This window comes from Pelophylax lessonae (assembly GCF_965119305.1).
Source record: "Pelophylax lessonae genome assembly, chromosome: 8".
Classification (NCBI taxonomy): domain Eukaryota; kingdom Metazoa; phylum Chordata; class Amphibia; order Anura; family Ranidae; genus Pelophylax; species Pelophylax lessonae.
The window spans coordinates 236569208-236593434 of NC_138775.1; the positions used below are offsets into that span (position 1 = coordinate 236569208).

General features: G+C 43.9%; 1 protein-coding gene across 1 annotated transcript in view; it reads left to right on the forward strand.

Moving 5' to 3' along the window:
* Positions 1-11997: 11997 nt before the first annotated feature.
* Positions 11998-24227, forward strand: part of TTC22 (tetratricopeptide repeat domain 22) — a 38339-nt gene continuing 26109 nt past the window's right edge. The window contains exon 1 of the mRNA XM_082265886.1: positions 11998-12601. Coding sequence (XP_082122012.1) covers positions 12038-12601 — 564 coding nt within the window. The 5' untranslated portion in view covers positions 11998-12037. The remainder of the gene's footprint in view (positions 12602-24227) is intronic.

The window sequence follows — 24227 nt, forward strand, 5'->3', positions numbered from 1 at the left end:
GACTGGTGAGTATCCTTGCGACTGGTGAGTATCCTTGCGACTGGTGAGTATCTTTGCGACTGGTGAGTATCTTTGCGACTGGTGAGTATCTTTGCGACTGGTGAGTATCATTGCGACTGGTGAGTAGCTTTGCGACTGGAAGTATCTTTGCGACTGGTGAGTGTCCTTGCGACTGGTGAGTATCTTTGCGACTGGTGAGTATCTTTGCGACTGGTGAGTATCTTTGCGACGGGTGAGTATCTTGCGACTGGTGAGTATCCTTGCGACTGGTGAGTATCCTTGCGACTGGTGAGTATCCTTGCGACTGGTGAGTATCCTTGCGACTGGTGAGTACCCTTGCGACTGGTGAAGTAGCTTGCGACTGGTGAGTATCTTTGCGACTGGTGAGTATCTTTGCGACTGGTGAGTATCCTTGCGACTGGTGAGTATCTTGCGACTGGTGAGTATCTTGCGACTGGTGAGTATCTTGCGACTGGTGAGGATCCTTGCGACTGGTGAGGATCCTTGCGACTGGTGAGTATCTAGTGACTGGTGAGGGTATTAGCGACTGGTGGGTACCCCAGGTTTTGTACCAGGGAAGTTAGAGGTAGTGTAGGTAAGGAAGAGCAGGTCGTTAATATTATCCCCATAGAGTAGTGGGTAATAATGTCCGACAGGATTGGGGATGCCACTCAGTGCACTTCTTGCGGCATGTATGCGTTCCTTGATGAAACAATCGAGGACGAATACTGCTGTGCAAGATGTGAGCGACTTGTTGCTCTGGAAGCCCACATTGTGGATCTAGAGAACACAGTGACAAGACTGCGTGGCATCTACAACCTGAAAAGGAGCTTGGACATTACCCAGCAGGCGCTGGCAGGGGTCAGCATAGAGGAGGGAGGAATAGAGGAGACGCAAGCAGCAGAGGTACGCAGCTGGGTGACTGTTAGGAATGTTAGGGGGAGGAGAGTCAGGGAGGCCAGTCCTGAGTTGGTACACCCTAACATGTTTGCTGAGTTGCAGGTTGAGGGGGATATCAACTCAGGGGTGGCAGAGCTGGAGCATGCGCCCTCCCCCAGCTGCCAGGGGAGGGACGGCTCCAGGAAGAAGGGGGGCCGTAACGCAGGAAAGGTTAGACAGGTTGTGGTAGTTGGGGACTCAATTATCAAGAGGACAGAGAGGGAAATCTGTAAAAAAGATCTCGTGAACCGAACAGTTTGTTGTTTACCGGGCGCCCGAGTTCGGCACATCGCAGATCTGGCAGACAGATTGTTGGGCGGGGCTGGGGATGACCCAGCGGTCATGGTGCATGTGGGCACTAATGACAAAGTTAAAGGTAGGTGGAGGATCCTTAAGAACGATTTCAGGGACTTAGGTAATAGATTGAGGAAAAGGACCTCCAAGGTGGTTTTCTCTGAAATACTGCCTGTACCTCGAGCCACACAGGAGAGGCAGAAGGAGCTTAGGGAAGTTAACAAGTGGCTGAGGAATTGGTGTAGGAAGGAGGGGTTTGGGTTCCTGGAGAACTGGGCTGACTTCTCAGTCGGCTACCGGCTCTTTAGTAAGGATGGGCTGCACCTTAATGGGGACGGTACAGCTCTTTTGGGGAGAAAGATGGCCACCGAGTTGGAGGGGCTTTTAAACTAGGAGACGGGGGGGAGGGCTCAGAAGTAGAATCAGTCAGGAGGGAGCAGAGGACTGAAGGCAGTTGTAGGGTCAACAGCGACAGTAGGTCAACAACATCAATTGGCGGGTCTGTGCGGGAGAACAGCAGACCAAACAGAAATAAACAAAACCGCCAATCACGTTTAACTTCCGTAAAACTAAGAGGGGTATATGCTAATGCCAGGAGCCTAGCTAATAAGATGGATGAGTTGGAAATGTTAGTACATGAGGAAGACATAGACCTTGTGGGAATAGCGGAGACTTGGTTCGACCCCTCACATGACTGGCTGGCCAATATCCAAGGGTATTCGGTGTACCGGAAGGACAGGGTTGGTAAAAGAGGGGGAGGGGTATGTCTCTATGTCAAGAACAATATAAAGGTGCTAGAAAGGAGTGACATTACGGATGGGATGAGCATGGATTTAGAATCTGTGTGGGTTGAACTCGATAGGGAAGAAGATAAGGGAAAAGTAGTTGTGGGGGTTTGCTATAGGCCACCTAACCAAGGGGAGGAGGTAGAGCTGGAATTTTTAGCACTAATAGGTAAAGCGGCAAAACTAGGATCAGTCATCATATTGGGGGACTTCAATTATCCCGACATTGACTGGGAAGAGGGGACTGCACACTCGCATAAGGCCCGGCTATTCACGGAAACCTTACAGGATAACTACATGTCGCAGTTTGTGGATTCCCCTACTAGAGAGAATGCTATCCTGGATCTATTGATCACTAATGACCCAGACATAATCTCGGAGGTAGGAGTCCAGGACAACCTGGGCTCTAGCGATCACAGGATGATCACATTTAGTATAAATAACAATATAAAAAGGCAAGTGGGGAACATAAGAACCCTAAACTTCAGAAGGGCAGACTTTCCAAAATTGTACTCATTGATGGAAAGGGTAAACTGGGACCAAACCCTGGGATCACTGACCACAGAGGAAAAATGGGAATGCTTTAGAACAATATTAAGCAAAGGCATCTTGCAGTGCATTCCTATGGGGAATAAATTTAGAAGAGACAAAGCCAAACCTGGCTGGCTAAACCGTAGCGTTAAAAAACTTATTAGGGGAAAAAAATTGGCCTTCAAGAAATATAAATCAGAGGGCACAGTATCGGCCTTCCAGCAATACAAGGAGGAAAATAAGAAGTGTAAACACGAAATCAAGATGGCTAAAATCAACTTTGAGAGACAAATAGCGGAGGATAGTAAAAAAAACCCAAAGAAATTCTTTAAATATATCAACAGCAAAAAAACTAGGGCAGAGCATATTGCACACATAATTAACGATGATGGGAGGATGGTTACAGAGGACACTGAAAAAGCAACCGTGCTGAATTCTTTTTTCTCGTCAGTCTTTACGCAGGAAAAGGAAGGGTACACTGACCATGACTGTATGGTTAGTAGTAATACACAGGACTTGCCACTATGGCTAACAGAGGGGGAAATCAGGGAAAGACTGGATAAACTTAACACAAACAAATCACCAGGCCCGGATGGCGTACATCCGAGAGTGCTCAAGGAACTCAGTATGGTTATATCTAGACCACAGTTCCTGATCTTTGCTGACAGTATTAGGACAGGAGATGTACCAGGGGATTGGAGGAAGGCTAACGTGATTCCGATATTCAAAAAGGGCCAGAGACATATCCCGGGAAATTATAGGCCTGTCAGTCTGACATCAATAATATGTAAATTTTTGGAGGGGATGATAAGGGACTATATCGTAGAGTATGCTAAAGACAACAACATCATCAGTAGTAACCAGCACGGGTTTACAAATGGGCGTTCTTGTCAAACCAATCTCTTAGCATTCTACGAGGAAGTGAGCTGTGAGCTAGATAGGGGGAGACCAGTGGATGTGGTGTACTTGGATTTCGCTAAGGCGTTTGATACAGTTCCCCACAAGCGCTTAATTTATAAAATAAGGTCTGCAGGTATCGACAGCAGGGTTTGCTCTTGGATACGGAATTGGCTAAAAGGCCGTGTCCAAAGGGTAGTAATAAACAGCGCATACTCAGACTGGTCTGAGGTAGTAAGCGGGGTGCCCCAGGGCTCAGTCCTGGGACCAACCTTGTTCAATTTATTCATAAACAGCATTGAGGAAGGGATCAGTAGTTCGTTATCAGTTTTTGCAGATGACACAAAATTGGCCAGGGCAATAACTGCACAGCATGAAGCAGATATCCTACAGAATGACCTGGACAAAATTACGGAGTGGGCAACGACATGGCAAATGAGGTTTAATGTGGAGAAGTGTAAGGTTTTGCACTTGGGGACCAAAAACATAAAAACACAATACACGTTAGGAGGGGAACCCTTGGGGGAATCAAAAATGGAGAAAGATTTGGGAGTCTTAGTTGATGATAGATTAGGCAACAGCATGCAATGCCAAGCGGCAGCTTCCAAAGCCAACAGAATATTAGCATGCATAAAGAAAGGGATGTATTCCAGAGATAAGACTATAATCCTTCCACTTTATAAAACTCTGGTCCGACCGCATCTGGAGTATTCTGTCCAGTTCTGGTCGCCAGTCCTCAGGAGGGATGTGTTGGAGCTGGAGAAAGTCCAGAGAAGGGCAACTAAACTGATTAGGGGGTTGGAGGACCTTACCTATGAAGAGCGGCTGCAATCGCTCGATTTATTTTCCCTGGAGAAAAGACGTCTGAGAGGGGACATGATAGCAATTTATAAATATCTTAATGGGGATCTCAGCTTAGAAGAAAAGCTGTTCATTCGAAGGAATTGCATGAGGACTCGAGGACATACAATGCGATTAGAGGAGAAGCGTTTTAACCTCAGGCAACGTGGGGGGTTCTTTACTGTTAGGGCTACAAGATTGTGGAATTGTCTACCACAAGAGGTGGTTTCTGCGGGTAGTATGGTGACTTTCAAAAGACTCTTAGACTTACATCTCAAGGATCAGGAGATTGAGGGCTATGTTAGATGATTACAGTCACACACACCTACACAGGTTGAACTGGATGGACTATTGTCTTTATTCAACCTCGCCTACTATGTAACTATGTAACTATGTAACATATGTGGTGCGAACATCTCAAACACTGATAGCATGAAGAACCCAGAGCTCAATAAAATCAACCTCACGAATTTTCCCCCTACACCAGCCCAAGAATCCGTCCTATGGATGGGTTTAGGATTTTGTCTAACACAAGAAATAGATGTAATGGAAACAATTAAATATTTATATCTGTTTGCACAAAATCTTACCTAAAAATTTATGTTCGAACTAGAACTTAAAGAAAAGAAAATGGAGAAAGAAATTTCTGAACAAACCAAAAGTCTTTCAATGAAAGAATTCAGAGCCCTGAGGGACCTAATGTTATTATATGATGAGGGAGCTGTAGACTTTGATCCCCCACTCGAGCTGACATTAAATACCTCAGAATTGGAAACACATAAGGCACAAACTTTTAAGCCTGTCATGTCACTTTCCTGAACTGTCACTTTGTCCTAATGTATGGATGCTTTTACAGCAAACTGTAAAAGATTTAAAAGCAAGCCCGATGGCAATTGCCTTATAACTTATCAAACCTATCACATGAACAACTATAGACACCTCAAGACACAGACTGAATTCGTTATCAAGCCATCAGACAAAAGGGGTAACATCGTCTTGATGACCCACGTACAATATCAACGTATGTGCCATGATGTTTTGAATAACAAACAATGGTATCATCACATTGACTTAACAATAGTCTCATTCTATGAAAGGGAATTTAAAGAACTGTGTACACAAGCTTTTCTGGAGGGACTTATTGACAAAGAGACCCTAGACTATTTGATCAATCTATATCCCCGTACCCCTACCTTTTAAACCTTACCTAAGGTCCATAAAAATCTTTCCCACCTATCAGGTAGATCCATAATTTCTGGCCTCGGATGGCAAACTGAGATTGCCAATAGATTTGTGGATTCATTTTTGCTTCCCCATGTAACAAGACTTCCCTCTTACATCAAAGATACATCGGATTTCCTGAAACATGTGGAGGGGACTCATGTTCCCCCGGACACCCTACTTGCTGCTATTGATATAGAATCATTGTATTCTAGTATCCCGCACAAGTGGGGCGTCCGGGTGATTGAGTCCTTTCTCATTCTGGCCACTAAAATCGTTTTGTCTTAAATCTACTTACTTTTATTTTGACCAAAAATGATTTTTTATTTGTTGATCAACTTTTTCTTCAAATTTAAGGGGTTGCCATGGGCACGTGTTGCGTCTTACGCAAATTTATATTTAGGTGGCTGTGAGAGAGAAGTTTTTTTCAGATGAGATCTTTGCACCGTGGCTTCCCTACATCATATACTGGTTCCGGTATATAGATGACCTTTTGCTCATCTGGACCAGTACAGAAAGGGAGTTGGGAATGTTTTTGAAACTTCTGAATACCAATCACTAAAATCTAAAATGTACTCAAAGAATGGGTCTCTTTTTTAGATCCTAATATCGCAATTAGACTAGAGAGATACATACAAACAGATCTTTACCATAAACCTAGTGCAGTTAACACTTTACTTCATGCCAGCAGCCTGCTTCCCAGGTCATTGGTGAGAAGTATTCCTTACGCCCAATACTTACGATTACAGAGGAACTGCACCTCAGCATGGGATTAAAAAAAACAGGCAGATTTACTGAAAGAGAGACTTTTGGCACGAGGGTACCCTCTTGAAACGCTCATTCAAGAAGGCAAAGGAGAAAACTAGGACCTCGCTTTTGTATGATACCTCTCCCAAGCAACAGAATGCAATGGTAGGCATAGTTACAAGGTATTCATCTAACGAACCACAATTGCGATCAGTGATCACAAAAATTGGCATTTTGTTACTGATGATAATACCATTTCAAAATATGTTAGGCAGACCCCTGAGTTCATTTTCAGATGTGCAACCACATTGAGACAACAATTGACTGACAGCCATTATATACCATATAATGGGAATGACAAATCTCAACCACGCGGAACATATTGCTGTGGTAGGTTTTCACGGTGTCCCTGGGTCCATGAAGGTCCTGGGATCAGACTGCCAAATGGGCAATGGCATAGATCCAATGCTTTTTCAAACTGCTCCACAGAAGGGGTGGTTTACATCATGGTCTGCCGATGTGGAGCTTTCTATATCGGCAAGACTAAACGACAGTTTGGACAGAGAATTTGTGACCACACTTACTATTCAGGCAGTGGAAAAGGTCATAACCCCAGTGACCAGACATATTGGCCTCCACCATAAATATACTACAGAAATGGTCTCTTTTTTTGTTCTTGAAGTTATCCGGCGGGACCCCAGTGGAGGCAATTGGGACAAAAGCATACTCCAGCGCGAGACCCTTTGGACCGAATGCTTAAATGCAATGGTCCCCCCTGGAATTAATGAGGTAAACTCTTATAGACACACAGAGAACCAGGCGCTAAGGGACTATCCTTCAGTGAGATCAAATAATAAGTAGTGCTACCAGGGGTGCTGCTATCCCACACTCAAACCCAGATGAGATCAATAAGACAAGCAACACAATGGGATAAAAAGCGCTACCCCCAGCCAGACAAAAAACTTGCTTGCACAAGTGAAGTAAAATAGTCTTAGTTTATTAACAGTAGGTACTTCACAGTAGATAATGCAAGCCATAGAGGATGCTGGCCCCCATATGAAATAACACAGATGGATGATAACGGTACCTTAAGTGGAGCCAGTGCAGGTGACAAACAACTCCAGGTTCCCAGGATAGGGATATGATGGAAAATGGGCAAAGCAGCCAGGAAGGAAGGTGGATGCAGGGCAGGTATTTACTGCATGGACCTATGTAGAACATATTTCCTGGTACCAGCTTAGTAACTGACACCTATATTTATTCATGCCTTATGGATGGCCCTGCGGCATTCCCATTTAATGGCCCTCATGCTCGCCTGACTTAAATCCAATAGAACTCCTCTGGGACATTGTGTTTCTGTCCATCCGATGCTGCCAGGTAGCACCTCAGTATGTTCAGGAGCTCAAGTGATGCCCTGGTCCAGGTCTGGGAGGAAATACCCCAGGACACCATTCGTCGTCTGATGTGTTTTCAAAGTGTATAACCATGGAGGGATGCACAGACCTCTACAGGCTAGCAATGCCAACCCTGACTGCCATTAGATATCGGGATGAGATCCTAGGACCCATTGTCAGACCCTACGCTGGTGCAGTTAGCCCTGGGTTCCTCCTGGTGCACGACAATGCCCGGCCTCAAGTGGCGAGAGTATGCAGCCAGTTCCTGGAGGATGAAGGAATTGATATAATTGAATGGCTGACCAAAATCCAATAGAATACCTCTGGGGCATTACGTTTCAGTCAATCCAACCCCGCCAGGTTGCACCTCAGTCTGTTCAAGAGCTTAGAGATGCCCTGGTCCAGGTCTGGGAGGAAATACCCCAGGACACCATCTGTCGTCTCATTAGGAACAAGAATGTGGGGGCCATACAAAATACTGAATACCATTTTGAGTTGCTGCAATGAAATTTCAGCAAAATGGACTAGCCTGCTGCATCATTTTTTTCACTTTGATTTTCAGGGTGTCTTTGAATTCAGCCCTCTGTAGGTTAATAATTTTATATTCCATCAAACGATGTGGAATCCTTTTGTTCCTAACACATTACCCAGTCCATATCAGTATAGATATCCAGCATGATATTTTCCCCATTGAGATTTGATGTGTTTTCAAAGTGTTCTTTAATTTTTTCTTGATCAGTGTATATAAAACTTTTTGACAACTTTGGTTTGGCTCACAGTCTATATAGAGAAGGGTACTTCTATAATTGGCCCATATAGATGCACCTCTCCACAGCATCCTGCTGTGCAGAACACTCCACCACATCTACATATGCTCTCCAATTACTACTGTCCAGGATTTACCAGTCAAACGGCAGGAAATCTCCCACAAAGTCACACTTTTGCATTATAAAAAGGAGGAATTTGAACTCCTCTTAATATTTAAACCAGTAGAGATAACATCCACACAAAGAGATTTAAAGAGGCTCATTTAAACCTGGCATTTATGGTGCATTTATGACTTCACACACAATTAGAACATCAACATCCTATGGGGAAGCTCAAAATAAGGCTTGTATCTTACTGCAGACTTCTTGGAGAAACAATAAGCCAATCACACAAGCAGGAAATTAAATTTCTGTAGGGCATTCTATACATCATCTGTTCACGTAAAAACAAAGCAGTATGCCTTGCTGCCTATGGTGTCTGCTCGCACCATTGCATTGCAGTGGTCTGTGCTAAAAAAAAAAGTACTGCATGCAGCAGGCTGCGGTGGGAATCACTGCATCCCAGCACCATTGTGAGAACAGAACTTATGAAATGTCACTAGTAACAATTCTAGAATGTTCTAAAAAAGAAAGCTTGCAATGCGCCGGGGATCAGCATGTCAGCGCTGTATCTTCTCAGCGCACCCCAGCAGCTGTGAATTCAATGGGCTGTGCTGTGTTTGCAGAGCTGTGCAAATCCCAGATCTGAATGGACAGACATACTTATATTTTGGCATTTAAAACTACTCCCTTATATATACAGTTGCATCCAATAAAATTAGAATATCATCAAAAAGTTAATTTATTTCATTAATTCAATTCGAAAAGTGAAACCCATATATTTTATATAGATGCATTACACACAGAGTAATATATTTCAAGCATTACTTTCTTTTAATGTTGATGATTATGGCTTACAGCTAGTGAAAACCCAAATTTATTATCTCAGAAAATTTGAATATTATGTAGCACCCTCCTAGGTAGGTGCTAGTGAGAGAGTATAGTTTTTTGCTCTGCCTGCCTATCAGAGGAGCAGCAGGGAAATCTATATTGCTTTCTGCCTACCAGAGAGCAGGATCTGTGAGTTAGGTCTGCTCAGTGTGGAATTCATTGAGTCTAGACTGTGTTTCAACACTGGTCCAATAGGGCATGTTGGACAATGGGAAGAAACTGGACCAGTGGGTACACAGGCTTTGATACAGTCCCAGTGATTGATAGAGACAGGCTGTCTCTGTACTTTATGTGATACTGTATAAAACCCAGGAGCAAATGTGCTGCTGGGTCTTTGGCTGGTTAGCAGAGTCCCGGAGGAAGGGTGACGGCTGCCTCCTCCTCTGTAGCAGTGGCACGTGGTCACAGGCAGTCGGCCTGGGGACCAGGCAGCAAGAAACTGAACCCAGAGGTCCAGGAGAACTGACTGGAGGGGTTGAGACACTGAAGACCCTATAAAAACAGTATTGTGCGTACAGGGGATCGTGTCTAGGGGCCTGACCTGAGGGGGGCCACCCCGGTGTAGGATAGTCAGAGGATGGGTGTCAGTCTGTGTAGTGAAAGAGGATACTAGGCAGGTATCCTGAAGATAATCTATCCAACTAAGTGGTCTGAACAGAGACTTGACCTAAATTCATCTAGTGGCAAGGAAAATCTGCAGCCTGGCTGCATCTCCAGATAGGAGTCCTCATCCATTGTGAATACTTCAATTTGGAGTATCCCACTATTCCCTTCTCCCATCCCTATTTCAAATAAAACACCAAAAACAACTACATACCCCTGGACTGGTCGTTGACTGAGCCAAAGAAGTAAAGTGTTAATTTGTGAATGCCAATGTTGCTAACGGTAACCCAAGGGGACCCAAAAGTGTATTATCCAGCAGTCCTCAAGGTGGCAGTGCTACAATTACATAAGACCAATAAAAAAAAAAGGATTTTTAATACAGAAATGTTGGCTTACTGAAGAGTATGTCCATGTACAGTATAATATGCAGTCAATACTTGGTCAGGGCTGTTTTTGAATGAATTACTGCATCAATGCAGCGTGGCATGGAGGCGATCAGCCTGTGGCACTGCTGAGATGTTATTAAAGCGCAGGTTGCTTTGATAGCAGCCTTCAGCTTATCTGCATTGTTGGGTCTGGTGTCTCTCATCTTCCTCTTGACAATACCCCACAGATTCTCTATAGGGTTTAGGTCAGACGAGGTTGCTGATCGTTAAACCACTTGTACCCTGGAGTCTTCTGTACTGGGTGTGAACTGTCATTGCATGCAATTTTAACAATTACCGTTATTGTTATTGTCAATTTTGTCTAATTTTTCTTTTTATCTATGTACAATAATAAAGTATTCATGTTTTTTATTTACTAGTCTCCTTTCTCTAATTGTTCAGTCGCATTTATAGTCCCACAAAATTTGGGGTTCCCTCTTTTTTCCTATTTATTGGGATGATGGCCACTGACACTTAGGTACTAGGTGATGGGGCAACGCACATATTCTTAAACTAGGTATTGGTGCTTTTGGCAGTGTGGGCAGGTGCCAAGTCCTGCTGGAAAATTGGTCTTATGTAATACAGTAAACCCCCCTCCATTGCGGGGGTTACGTTCCGGACCCAGCCGCAAAAAGTGAAAATCCGCGAAATAGAAAATCCCTATTAAAATGCATTGTAGGCATGTTTTTTTTTTACTGTCACTGTATGTGTAAAAGCATTTTAAGGTCTTTAAACACACTTTTAAAACAATAGAAACTCATTTAAACACATAAAAGATACTGAGAGACATAGCAAGAGCTATGGAAAACACAAAAATATTTCATTTTTAATGATTTATATAGTAAAATAACATTACAAAAAAAACCGCAATATACCGGGACCGCAAAAACTGAACTGCGATGGAGCGGGGGTTTACTGTATTCTAATTTTCTAAAATACTGAATTTTGGGTTTTCACTAGCTGTAAGCCATAATCATCAAAATTAAAAGAAAGAAATGCTTAGGATTTATTATCACTCTGTGTGTAACACATCTATATAAAATATATGAGTTTCACTTTTTGAATTGAATTACTGAAATACATTACCTTTTTGATGATATTCTAATTTTATGAGATGCACCTGTATTTCATCTCTGTGTTAAGCTGCTTGTCAGCAGTTACGCTTTAAGATGTTATGTAGGTTTAGCCTCTTGGAGTCCATATGTTGCTTCCAGCTTATACTTGTCATTACATATTTTATAAAGTCATAACTATTAACTTTACAGCTCAATAACTTTCGACTTTACAGCTTTTAACCTTGAAATTTTCTCTGCTATGGCATCAGCAACCATAATACCCATTATATTCTTAGGGGACCATTGCAGTATATGGAGTGTATGTTGATTCTGCATTGGTTCTAAATCTTTGGTCCATGGGAAACTATAATGGCATGCATAAATAATGCATTGACTTGACAAATCTGTGCATAAGTCACCTGGGTGAGGAGGGAATTGTACACAGCCACCTCTCCCAGGTGAAACTCCTCCCAAGCTACAGGTGACTCAGACCAGATATACAGGTACACCGAGCAGGAAAGACTAAAGGGATTTACTAGCTCTGCAGCCATGGAGGAAGAGTCCGGTGTGGACATAGAAACTCTCATAGATGAATTTGAATACATTCCTGGCCATTTCCACTTGGAAATGAACCTTAACTATGAATCTTGCACCCCAGCAGAGTTTCGAAGAAGGGACATCAAATTGAAACGTGATGCTATTCAGTTCCAGCTAGAGTTCGACTCTACTTTCCAGCACTCAGCAATCAGAAATCTGCTCGGCGTCTTTTCTTTCTATCTGGACGAGATTGACAGTGCCAAGGAGATTTTTGATAACATCACCAAGCAAGAAACTGATAATTTAAATGCATGGGCTAACCTGGCATATGTGTATGACAGACTCAATTTGGAGGAAGAGGCTTCACACTGCACAGATAGGATAGCTCATCTCATGGGCCTGGAGGCAGAGGATGCGGGCAGCAAGGAGCCTAGGCTAAAGGCTGCCCGCTGCCTGGCAGAGCAGGGATATGCCCATGCCTATGACGTGGGACTGCTGAATGAAGAAGACAGCATGGAGAAACTGATGAGTGGGATTAATCTGTATGAGAAAGCCCTCAACTATAGCAAACACAAGGTCAGTATAAAAATGGCAAATAATAAACTTTCCAAAGAGTCAAGCTAAGACTGGCATTGTTGGGGAACACTTTGCCAAAAGGGTAATTGTGAATGGCTGAGCTGATTTTGGCTCCAGTATTAGGTTTTTATGTTTAAAATGTATTGAACATTTTGCTAAAGCATATACATTATATTGCATTAAACATCAGTAGTATGTTGTATTTGTCAGGAACTGAATCCATTTATTTACTATAAACAGTCTTATTGTACTCGGCTAAATGTTGTAACAAGAAAAAAATGTACTGGTTTGTCTTTTATGCCAGTCCTTAGATCAACCCCATGAAGGGTCATTTCCACCCACCTGACATATCCAGCTGACTTACACTATATTACCAAAAGTAATGGGACGTCTGCCTTTACACGCACATGAACTTTAGTGGCATCCAAAGTCCATAGGGTTTAACACTGAGTTGGCCCACCCTTTGCAGCTATAACAGCTTCAACTCTTCTGGGAAGGCTGTATATAAGGTTTAGTAGTGTCTATTGGAATGTTTGACCATTCTTCCAGAAGCAAATTCGTGAGGTCAGGCACGAATGTGGACGAGAAGGCCTGGCTCACAGTCTCTGCACAAAACATCCCAAAGGTGTTCTATCGTGTTGAGGTCCGGACTCTGTGTAGGCCATTCAAGTTCCTCCCCCCCAAAACTCGCTCATCCATGTCTTTATGGACCTTGTTTTTGCATTGGTGCGAAGTCATGTTGGAACAGGAAGGGGGGTCATTCCCAAACTGGTCCCACAAAGTTGGAAGCTTGAAATTGTCCAAAATGTCTTGGTGTGCTGATACTTTAAGAGACCCCTTCACTGGAACTAAGGGGCCAAGCCCATCCCCTGAAAAACAAACCCACACCATTTTCCCCCCCTCCAGTAAATGATTTGAAGCAGTGCACAACGCAAGGTCCATAAAGACATGGATGAGCAAGTTTGGGCTGGAGGAACTTTACTGGCCTGCAAAGAGTTCTGACCTCAACCCAATAGAACACCTTGAGGAGGAATTAGAGCAGAGACTGTGAGCCAGGCTTTCTCGTCCACATCAGTGCCCGACCTCACAAATGTGCTTCTGCAAGAATGGTCAAAAACTGCCATAGACACACTCCTAAACCTTGTTAATAGCCGTCCCAGAAGAGTTGAAGCTGGTATAGCTGCAAAGGGTGGGTCGACTCAATATTGAACCCTACAGACTAAGACTGGGATGCCATTAAAGTTCATGTGCGTGTAAAGGCAGGTGTCCCAATACTTTTGGTAATATAGTGTATTTCAGATTCTTTATCAGCTGTGATAAAACTACAAGCTCCTAGACTGTTTGCAAACTAAAGACATTTAATGAACTTTGCTACTGTATACATTCTTCCTTCACGTACCTTTCTTTGGGCATTCCCCTACCAATGACTGTATGTATCCTTCCTTCGTGTATTCCTTACAGCTTCCTTGGGTGTATAGAAGGATTTTTGTAAGGCCTCATGCACACTGCTGCTGTCTAACTCACATTTTTGTGAACTTAGGCGTTTTTTTCTGCCTTTAAAGTGAAGCTCCACCCAAAAGGGGAAATTCCACTTGTTTGCCCCCCCTTCGCTGCCACATTTGGCACCTTTCTGAGGGGAGCGGGTACCTAGTTTTGACAGGTACCCTCTCCTACTTCTGGCTGACTTCACTGTGGCTCCCCGTCCTCCTTCCACCCCACCGCCGCCAGGCCATTCACAAAGCGCATTTCCCTTCAGGCATGCGCAGTAGGTATCTGGCTGTGAAGCTGCTAGACTTCACTGCTGGTTTCCCTTAGCCGAGATGGTGGCGGCAGCACCTGAGAGCCGATTGAAAAATCGGCTTGGGTGAAGACACTGCTGGATTTGTGGACTGGTAAGTTTCCTAATATTAAAAGTCAGCAGCTACAGTATTTGTTGTTACAGCCTGGAGCTCCGCTTTAAATTCCCATCTATGTGATGTAGCACCCTACAGAGTAGGTGCTAGGTAAAAGTATAGTGAGCCTTGGCTGCCTAACAGCATGGCCATAATTTCAGCTGGGTTGTCATGTCTCCCAGGTGTGTCTGCTGAGAGGGGAGTCTCCCCACTGGCTCCATGAGAGGATTCTCATTGGGCAGTGGAGGAAATCCAATCAGAGACACATTCAGGCCTGTATCTACCCCAGAAGGCAGATTCTGCCGCAGAGGATTCTGGGAGTGGGTATATGTTTGAGGGGAACAGATGATGCAGCATCTTTGGCGGGAAGAAGAGTCCCAGGAGGGAGAGTACAGCTGTCTCTCCTCCTGTCAAAAGGATCGGATGTCTCGGGTGGCTGCCTGGGAATCCAGAGAATACTGAGTTGAGCTGCAGAGGGGATCCGGTGTGCTGTGGACCAGTAGAGGAAGAGGGGTTTAGTTCCAGGAAAGCCTGCCAAGGTCGTGAGCACTGTGAACTGTCCCTAAGGGTCTGCCAAGTGTAGAGGGGACCACTCCAGAGAAGGTTCCATGGATCCAGGAGTCAGCTAGCTGTAAAGGGGTACCTAGTCAGAGGACCCTGAAGTGTTGGAGGGGGTACCTAGTCATTGGACCCTGAAGTGTTAGAGGGGGTACCTAGTCAGAGGACCCTGAAGTGTTAAAGGGGGCGCCAGCGGTTGGGCCCTGAAGAGCTAATGTGTACAGTGTGTAGTGTTAAGAGTTGCAGCGGCACAAGCAGTGACAAGGAGCTACCTCAGTCAGTGAAGGGCTGAAGAGAGCTGTTCACATGACTTTTGAGCTAAATTGAGTGTCAGGAGTCAAGTGTTCTACAGTCCTGGATCTTCTGAGTTAACAAACAAGTTAAAGTCAAGGTTCCAGCACTAGTTCAGCAAAGCAGTATCTCCAAACGTCAGGAAGCGCTGGTTGGCATTCAGCTGGCTTCAAGACAGCGCCAACGGGCATTTTTGTTTAAAGTCCTAGTTAATCTAGTTTAGCCAGAGGAGTATCCCACTCATTCCCTTCTCCCATCCCCAACATACAATAAACAAAACCAACCAAAGATGCCGTAATGGTCATTGTCTCAACTCTCACACTTGTGTTCACAACTTAAATGTGTTGGAAGTGTCTCCGGTAACAATGGCAGACCCACATCATGCTCAAGGCCTGGAAATATTGCTACAGTTATCCCATGTGTCCATGCAAACATGGACGTTCTTAGCAGTTTAGTAGCAGGGGAGTTTAGAGACACCCTAAAATCGCATTCAGAAGATGGAATTTTGACCACAAAAACCTCTGAACACTGTTAAACGCTGGTTGTGTTTAGTAATTCAGTGTTTATTTATTTCAATGGTCAGAATAAATTCAAATTCTGGCCAATTAAATAAATAAACACCCAAACTCCAAACTCTGCTAAACTCACCTAAACTGGTTTGAAAAAATGTAGCTTAGGTGAGTTTATAACGCGGATTTTCTCCTGTCAGGAGAAACAGCGTTTACAAGAAACCAGCGCGCATGAGGCCTAAATGGATTGCTGACCAGCATGGTGTTTTGTAAATCTCCCTTGCTCTGTGGCTTGGGAAATGCAGGCAGGTGGGAAGTCTCAGGTAGAGCGTTAGATATTGCACAACAACGGTCAGGGCCAGCAAGGTTCTTGACAGACTGAAGCTGTAAGATTGAAATGACAAACATATTTCTACATGAAACAAAGTTCATGTATTCCAGCCTGTTTATCAGGCATAGCTGAATGTAGCATTTGCTTTGTTTCCTTTTCCTCAGTGTGACATTTGCATTGCTGCTCTTGGCGAGTTTTAACATTTGCATTCGGAGGAGGACAATACTGCTTCAGATACAGACCAGAGATATTTATTGATGGTCAGACATTAGATTTCAGTCAGGTCATGGATTGTATGGATTGGTCATTATTTCTTCTATCAGGCACATAGTCCATGCCTGTGTCTACAGCAGATACTCCTTTTTCCCCCTCACTTCCATTTGTGTGGAATGAGCAGTACATGGTAATTGTGGTCATGTCCTCTATGCAAACTACAAATCCTATAGTGAATAGTCCATAGTCTTTCCTGGGAGGGAGCAAGAGGGGGTGGCATACAGTGAGACCATGGAGAACGAATGTAGCCACCCAATACCAGGAAGTCAGATCACAAGAGAAAAACAAAAAAAAATAGGAATTTGAAGTCATGGAGGAGGCTGAGAGAAATAGAAGGTACTTTTAAATACTGGAAAATAATTTTCTTTTTTTAAGCCAGAGATTAGTGTCTATCCCTCGCTGTTTTAATCTTTGGACGTAGGCTGGGGTGACGCCACTTTAGTACATGCTTGGAAATTCATTCACCTCAGCAGATTCTACATTCATACACTGAGATACGCATGCTGCACTTCCGAAACTTCCAGGAGTGTCAATCTCCTGTAACCTCCACTGGTTCCTCCCACCAACCTTCACCTCACTACAGCACATGGAGGTCTGTGGGGGGAACCAGTGAGCACTGCAGGGGTGTTTTCAACTGATGTACAAAATAATCCATGATCCTCACTTCAGTTACAATGCTCTTTAAATTCAGGTGCGGCTCACAGCAGGGGTCTGGTGTGTCCCTGTTCCCCATTTCAGGGACGAATCAGGCCCAAATTTTTGCCTGAATTCGGACCTGAAACTGAGCCAAAGATGCACAGGACCCTTGTGCAATCCGCTCCGCAGGCGCCCCGGAGATGTGTAAACCGGCTCCATTGAGAGCCAGGAACACTCAACTGTCATGCGAATTGGATGCGGAGAAACCCACATCAAATTTGCATAAGTGTGAATCCAGCCTAAAACTTTATTAATAAATATCAATAAATTCAGCTGCATCCAGATCCAGAATTCTAGTTGTTTTTCACACGATTGTGTTTGGACTATGCACAGTCATGTGTAGAATGTCACATGAACGAAACTGAATTCATAGGCTTTTTTGAACAACATTCCAAAGAGTAGTGTAACTAAAGTAAGGTTTTATTGCAGGGAGTTTGTCCAACAGAGTTCCCAGAAGATGAAAGAAATCTGCAAGGTACTCAATCAGCCAAGGTTGACCTATGAATGAAATATACATTTTGGATGGCCTGGCTCTTTTACCTGACAGAGATATTTGAACAACACCATACACGTTCTTTTTACTCAAGATTACATGAAATAGAGAATGCTGCCTGGAGAAATCACTTTTCAGAGAGGACAGTAATTGGTCTCCTTTTCTACTTGGCCCTATAACAATTGCATGGCCTATAATTCTTTAGGGGCAGTTATTTTAAGGGATGAGACACTTTTTCAGAAAATGCAATCCAGTAATTTGCTAAAAACTAGTAAATTCATACAAAATTAACATACAGGGTTGGGAAACAGGGACACTTCAGGCACAAAGTATTTAGGCACACCCTTGACACAACCTCACCATGCTGGCCATGAAGGATTAGTGTGAAAAAGATAATGACTTAGCCGTCATTCACATACACTAAATTACCAAAAGTATTGGGACACCTGCCTTTTAACACACATGAACTTTAATGGCATCCCAGTCTTAGTCTGTAGGGTTCAATATTGAGTGTGTCTATGGGAATGTTTGACCATTCTTCCAGAAGCGCATTGATTTTGGACAAGAAGGCCTGGCTCGCAGTCTCTGCTCTGATTCATTCCAAAGGTGTTCTATCAGGTTGAGGTCAGGAGTCTTTATGGACCTTGCTTTGTGCACTGGTCCAAATCATTTGGTGGAGGGGGCATTATGGTGTGGGGTTGTTTTTCAGGGGTTGGGCTTGGCCCCTTAGTTCAAGTGAAGGGAACTCTTAAGGCGTCAGAATATCAAGACATTTTGGACAATTTCAAGCTTCCCACTTTGTGGGAACAGTTTGGGGATGACCCCCCTTCCTGTTCCAACATGACTGCGCACCAATGCAAAAACAAGGTTCATAAAGACACGGATGAGCGAGTTTGGGGGGGAGGAACTTGAATAGACTGCACAGAGTCCGGACCTCAACACGATAGAACACCTTTGGGATGTTCCCAACTTAGTAGGAACAGTTTAGGGATGGCCCCTTCCTGTTCCAACATGACTGCGCACCAGTGCACAAAGCAAGGTCCATAAATACATGGGAAAAGATAAACAAACGTCCAATCAGTAAATTCCTGCACCATCACCCTAGAGATAATAGACAAAAAATGCGTAGGCTGTAAGGAGGGCTATATCGGTGCTGGACCGGCCCGCCATGAGAGACAAAGATCGAACAAAAAAATATGTAAAAATATACTTTTATTGAAAATACATTTAGTAAAACCCTGTACAGCAATAGTACAGTTTAAACAAAACCAACATCACATAAAGACAATAGACATATGTGGACCTCTTAATAACACCCTACCCGCACCCAGCCCCACACAGGTACATAAAGAAATGCCCTACTCTAGACCTTCTGTACCTCTGTACAGGATGGGAAACTCTGCTGTGCAATCCACTCCCAATGCTATGGGAGACCGACCGCTGGCGGAAGGAGTGCTGACAACATCCACTGCTAGAGGCCGTGCCACTTCACAGTATAACAGGTACATGCCATCGATAGCCTGCTTGTTACACTTCCGTTATACTTGTTTCTTCAAATTACTCCATTCTGTACCGAAGTCTTCATTCCCCAATGTATTAAGACCCACTGGTTAACTGTGTGTGTGCAGGTTACTTGCAATACACCTCTTTACAAACTTCAGACCCGGCAAGGGCAACGTTCAACACTTTATTTAAGAAAGGTGCAAATTAGACATTTCACAGTCCAAGATACAAATACAGAGTTTTTCCAACACTTTTACTCCTAGCATCAGGCTTGGGTTCTGCCCCAGCATACCTGCAAAAGTGTAGTCCAGTAATCATAGTCCTTCAGAGGGTCTCTCATGCAAGTGTTAGTCCTTCGGAGCCATATCCAGAGCTGGTGTTTTCAGGGCGAACCCCAAGTTGGAAGTCTGTACATGTGAACAGTGATGCATGACATCCTTCTGCTACTCCGGGTTTCATCCTCCGTCTCAATCAATCCCTTACGGGTCTCACAACCCACAGCTGTCTACAACTCTCTGGACTTCCTCAGCCCCCGAGCCAGACCACTCACCCAATTTACATGACACAGACAGGAACCCACCAAAAAGACCAAGAAACCAGACATGGCATTAACTCCTACCCCCCCCCCCCCCCATCCACCCAGCCGGGTAGGCACTGTTTCATCCTGCCCACATGCTGCTTTCCCTTTATGCTAGTGTTTGAAATTTACTAATTCAGTAATTTGAAGGTAGAATGCTTAGTGCAATTGTTTATTCATACCGATCTGTACATCAGATCCAACAGAAGGACAATTAAAGGGGGGAGAGGGAAGGAAGGATCTGATTCCAAAATATGGATTGTTTCTTCAAATAAAGGACATTTGGGAACTATGGTAACATTGCTGCAGCTCAGCTTACAAAATGGCAGCATGTCTTGCATGTGACAGGTCCATTTTATAGCCTTTAGTATACCTTGGGTAAGAACAAGATGTAGTCTCTGATTTTAGGAGGAGCAGGAACAGCCATATAAAATCAGGCGTGACATATTTGCTCAGTGAACAAATAACATCCTTGGAATTAAGGTGTGTATTTTTTTCTATCTGTTTAGCTTACAAGAGTTTAATTTAATCTGACAAATTGTAGAAGTCGCTGAACCAGCAAGCGTTATCCATATTTATTTTTCCATTTTATTTCAGCATCCATAAAATTCCTGTTATATAATTATATTTAATAATTCCTGGTGTGTATGCGGACGGTTAAATAAAGGTGTGTCCTTAGGCAAACAGTACACCTGCCTGTGCATTCAGGTCTATTATATAAGTGAATACAGCACCACATGGATATGAGTTTCCATCCATGAGGGTTTGAAGAGCTGTTTTATCAGGTTTAAAGCCTCACTGTCCTGGGGCCTGAAATGCCATGTAGCTTGCTGTCACTGGTCTTTGCTTTTACAATGCACTTCACATTTAGTGAACACTAGAGTAATATTTCTCAGCTTGTAACCCAACCTGTATACAGTTTACCAAGTACTCTATAAAATGATTTGAAGCCAAACTCCAGCCAAACTGTTTTTGGATATGCTGGAGCATACATTTCAGTACGGATCCCTAGTCCATCTCAGGTCCACCCAGGGAATGGCAAACCCAGACCCTACCCCAGTGGCGTATTTAGGTTTTGTGCTGCCCTAGGCCTGACTAAACTTGTGCACCCCCTAATTTAAATATAACCCACCCCTTCCTGTAAGGGCCACACCCCTTCCTGTTTATGACCTGCCCTGTCATCTGTAAACCACAGACCACAACCACAGTCTATCAGTGCAGCCTCATCAGTTCCCATAAGTTCAGCCTCATCAGTGCCCATCAGTGCACCCTCATCTGTGCCCATCAGTGCAGCATATCAGTGCTGCCTTATCAGTGCACCCTCATCTGTGCCCATCAGTGCAGCATATCAGTGCTGCCTTATCAGTGCAGCCTCATTAGTGCCCATCAGTGCAGTTTATCAGTACCCACCATTGCCGCCTCATCAGTGGCCATCAGAGCAGCATATTAGTGCCCATCAGTACAGCCTATTAGCGCCCATCAGTACAGCATATGAGTGCCCATCAGTGCCTGGGGGCAGAGGAGAGTAGGCGAAGCATTTGGCTGCAGTGCCACACTTATTAGCATTAGCGGCCGTCGGGCCAGTTGTATTAAGTGTGGTCGGCGGCCTACGGTCTGTCCGAATGTCCTGACCGGCCGGTATTATCATACTGGTAGGTAGCAGTGTGACCGCTTTATGGGGGTACCAGACTGATTTGCCTCCTGGACCCTGCCCTCCGGCCCAATTCACCACATAAGACTCGCACTATACAAAAAGTGTAGCGCAAGCCAGCGGGGACCCTTTTTCGTGCCGGGAGGAGGCTATTTTTTTTTTTTTCGTGCAGGGTGCAGCTTTTTGCGGCCCCCCCCCCTGCAAAGTGCCACCCTAGGCCTTGGCCTTGTTGGCCTAGGCCAAGATACAGCACTGCCCTACCCACTTACCATCCCATTCAAGCCCTGCCTGTAGGCCAGTGCAGGCATTATTCTTGCCTGTAGATGGCATTGTTTCTGATGCTACAGGGGACAAGGAGTCTGATAAGAATATTGTCCTATTTTTTCCTAAGTTAGTCCTTTTTGGTAAGGCAAGTAGCTCATTGGAGATCCAACTCCCACAAAAGTTTGGGCAGCCATCTTGAAGAGGGAACCTTTAAATAGGGGATCCCACATCATTCTGGCACTCTTTGGGTGATTGGCAGGTTAGGGAAAGGAATCCGCTGATTAGGGATGGTGCTTAGGGCAGGGAAAGGTTCCTGGTGAGTAGGGACGGTGTAAGGAACACTGCCTGATGCTATAAAACCTTACAAAGATCCCCTTCAGTGGGGCAGGGCAACCTAGTTTTACAGCCTACCGCCACTCAGGGTTGCCAACCGTCAGTAAATTTATGGACAGTTGTCTGTAAACATCAGGGGCTGATAATTTGTCATGCTGTGTTGACTTTTTAAGTGTAAACCAGGCAAATGACTTGTTATGAGTATTGTCCGTGTTTCCATATTATGTTTATACTGTTTAAATGTTAGTTGCCTTAGGTATTAATAAGAGTTCTCTTATTTTTTAGGTTGTCAGTAAAAAATGTGCTCAGTCAATAAATTTTACGCTTGCTGCGGGAGGTTGGCAACACTGCCGCCATCCCTTCAGCAGAAGTCACTCTCCGGTAACAATACAATGTAATACAGTACTGAGAGCTGTACTATCCTGTTCTACAGTGTGCCAACCACTTGCCGCCAAATCACATACCTGATACGTCATTTGAATTCAAGTGGTTGTACCGAAGTGATGTCTGCAGTGGCAAGCATCACCCCGGTACCATTTTTTAGAGCCGATGGTCAGCTCTCTTGTAATAACCAGCTGCTTGGTTGTTATTACAAGCAGCGGGATGGGACGTACCCCCCCTTCCCCACCTTCCGCAGCTCGCTTAGGCTCTCTTGTCCCATCGGGAGACTTGAGCTACTAGCTGGCATGTCCACCAGCTAGTTGGAGACCTGGAAAAAGCTGGAATTGGCCTTGATTGGGTCACTGCTATAGTAATCCAGGAGTGATGACATAAAATCACTTCCGGTTTACCAGCATCGTAACAGCGTCATTTTTAAAAAAATCTAAAGTATTTAGAGTACTTAAAGTACTGCTGATCTTGATGTTTTGAATGCCTTCAAGTGCAAAGAAGGATCTTATGGACCCCAGATCCCTCCATAAAGAGTACCTGTCACATGCCTATTGCTGTCACAAGGATGTTAACATTTTTTGTGACAGCAATAAAAGTGATCAAAAAAAATAATGTAAAGCAACAGTGTAAAAATAAAAAAATAAATAATAATTCAAGAAAAAAATTAAAGTGCCCCCTTCCCCCGTGATAGCGTGCAAAGACGAACATGTGCGCAGGTCCTGCATGCACGCAAACCACGATCGTCCCACACGTGAGGTATTGCCACAAGCGTCTGATCATGAGCAGTATTTCTAGCACCAGACCTCCTTTGTGCATCTAAAGTGGTAACCTGTAAAGGCTTTTAAAGTGTCGCCTATGGATAGTAAAATGTATGTTGTTTGTGGTCATTGTGCGGTTGTGCGCAGTTTTAAACATGTTTGGCATCGATTTACTTGGAGTGACATCATCTTTTAAATTTTACGAAAAATTGGGTTATGTGTTGGGTTTTTTTAAATAAAATTTGAACAAATGTTTCTTTTTTCCCAAAAACTGCGTTTGAAAAACCGCTGAGCAAATATCATGTGACATAGAAAATTGCAAATCCCACCAATTTATTTTCTACTTTAAAAAATATATATAATGTTTGGGGATTCTATCTAATTTTCTAGCAAAAAAAAAAACAAACAAACATTTTCACATTAAAACAAAAAATGCCAGAAAATGCTTGGTCTTCAAGTGGTTAAACATTGTGACTGTTTCAACTCTAAGGCCTCACTGAAGCTGATAAACTCACGTTTTTGTTAGTTTGGGCATTTTTTTTTTAACAGCCCTTAAACTCTCCTCTATGTTTTCCTATGTGTTCATGCACACATGTTTTTTGAAGTTTATCAGCAGGGGAGTTTATGGGCTAAAATCACGTTCAAGAGCAGTTCTTCTGACCACAAAAAATTCTGAATGCTGAAAAACGCGCATAAACGCATTTTATCAGCGTTCAGCCTTTTTTATATTGCAGAGCTGAATGTAAGCTGGTGTAATTTTTAAAAACGCCCCCCAAAAACGCTGACGCTGAAAAAAAAACGCGCATAAACGCAATTAAAAAATGCTGTTAAAAGAGCATTTTTAAAGCAGTGTTTTCCTGCCAGCAATCCGACGTCCAGAAATACTTTTTTGAATGTCCTGTGTGCATGGAGCCATCTGTGGACATGGCCTGGGACACACCATTATTGGGACTGAAGTGTAATGCCCCGTACACACGCACCGATTGTCGGCCGAAAGATCGGCCGTCTTTTGTCCAGTGTTGTTGTGTTGGCTGAAAAGTGCTCAAGACTGCACACGAATTTTGTCGGCCAACAACAACCAACTTCAGAAGTGATGTCATGTGCTGG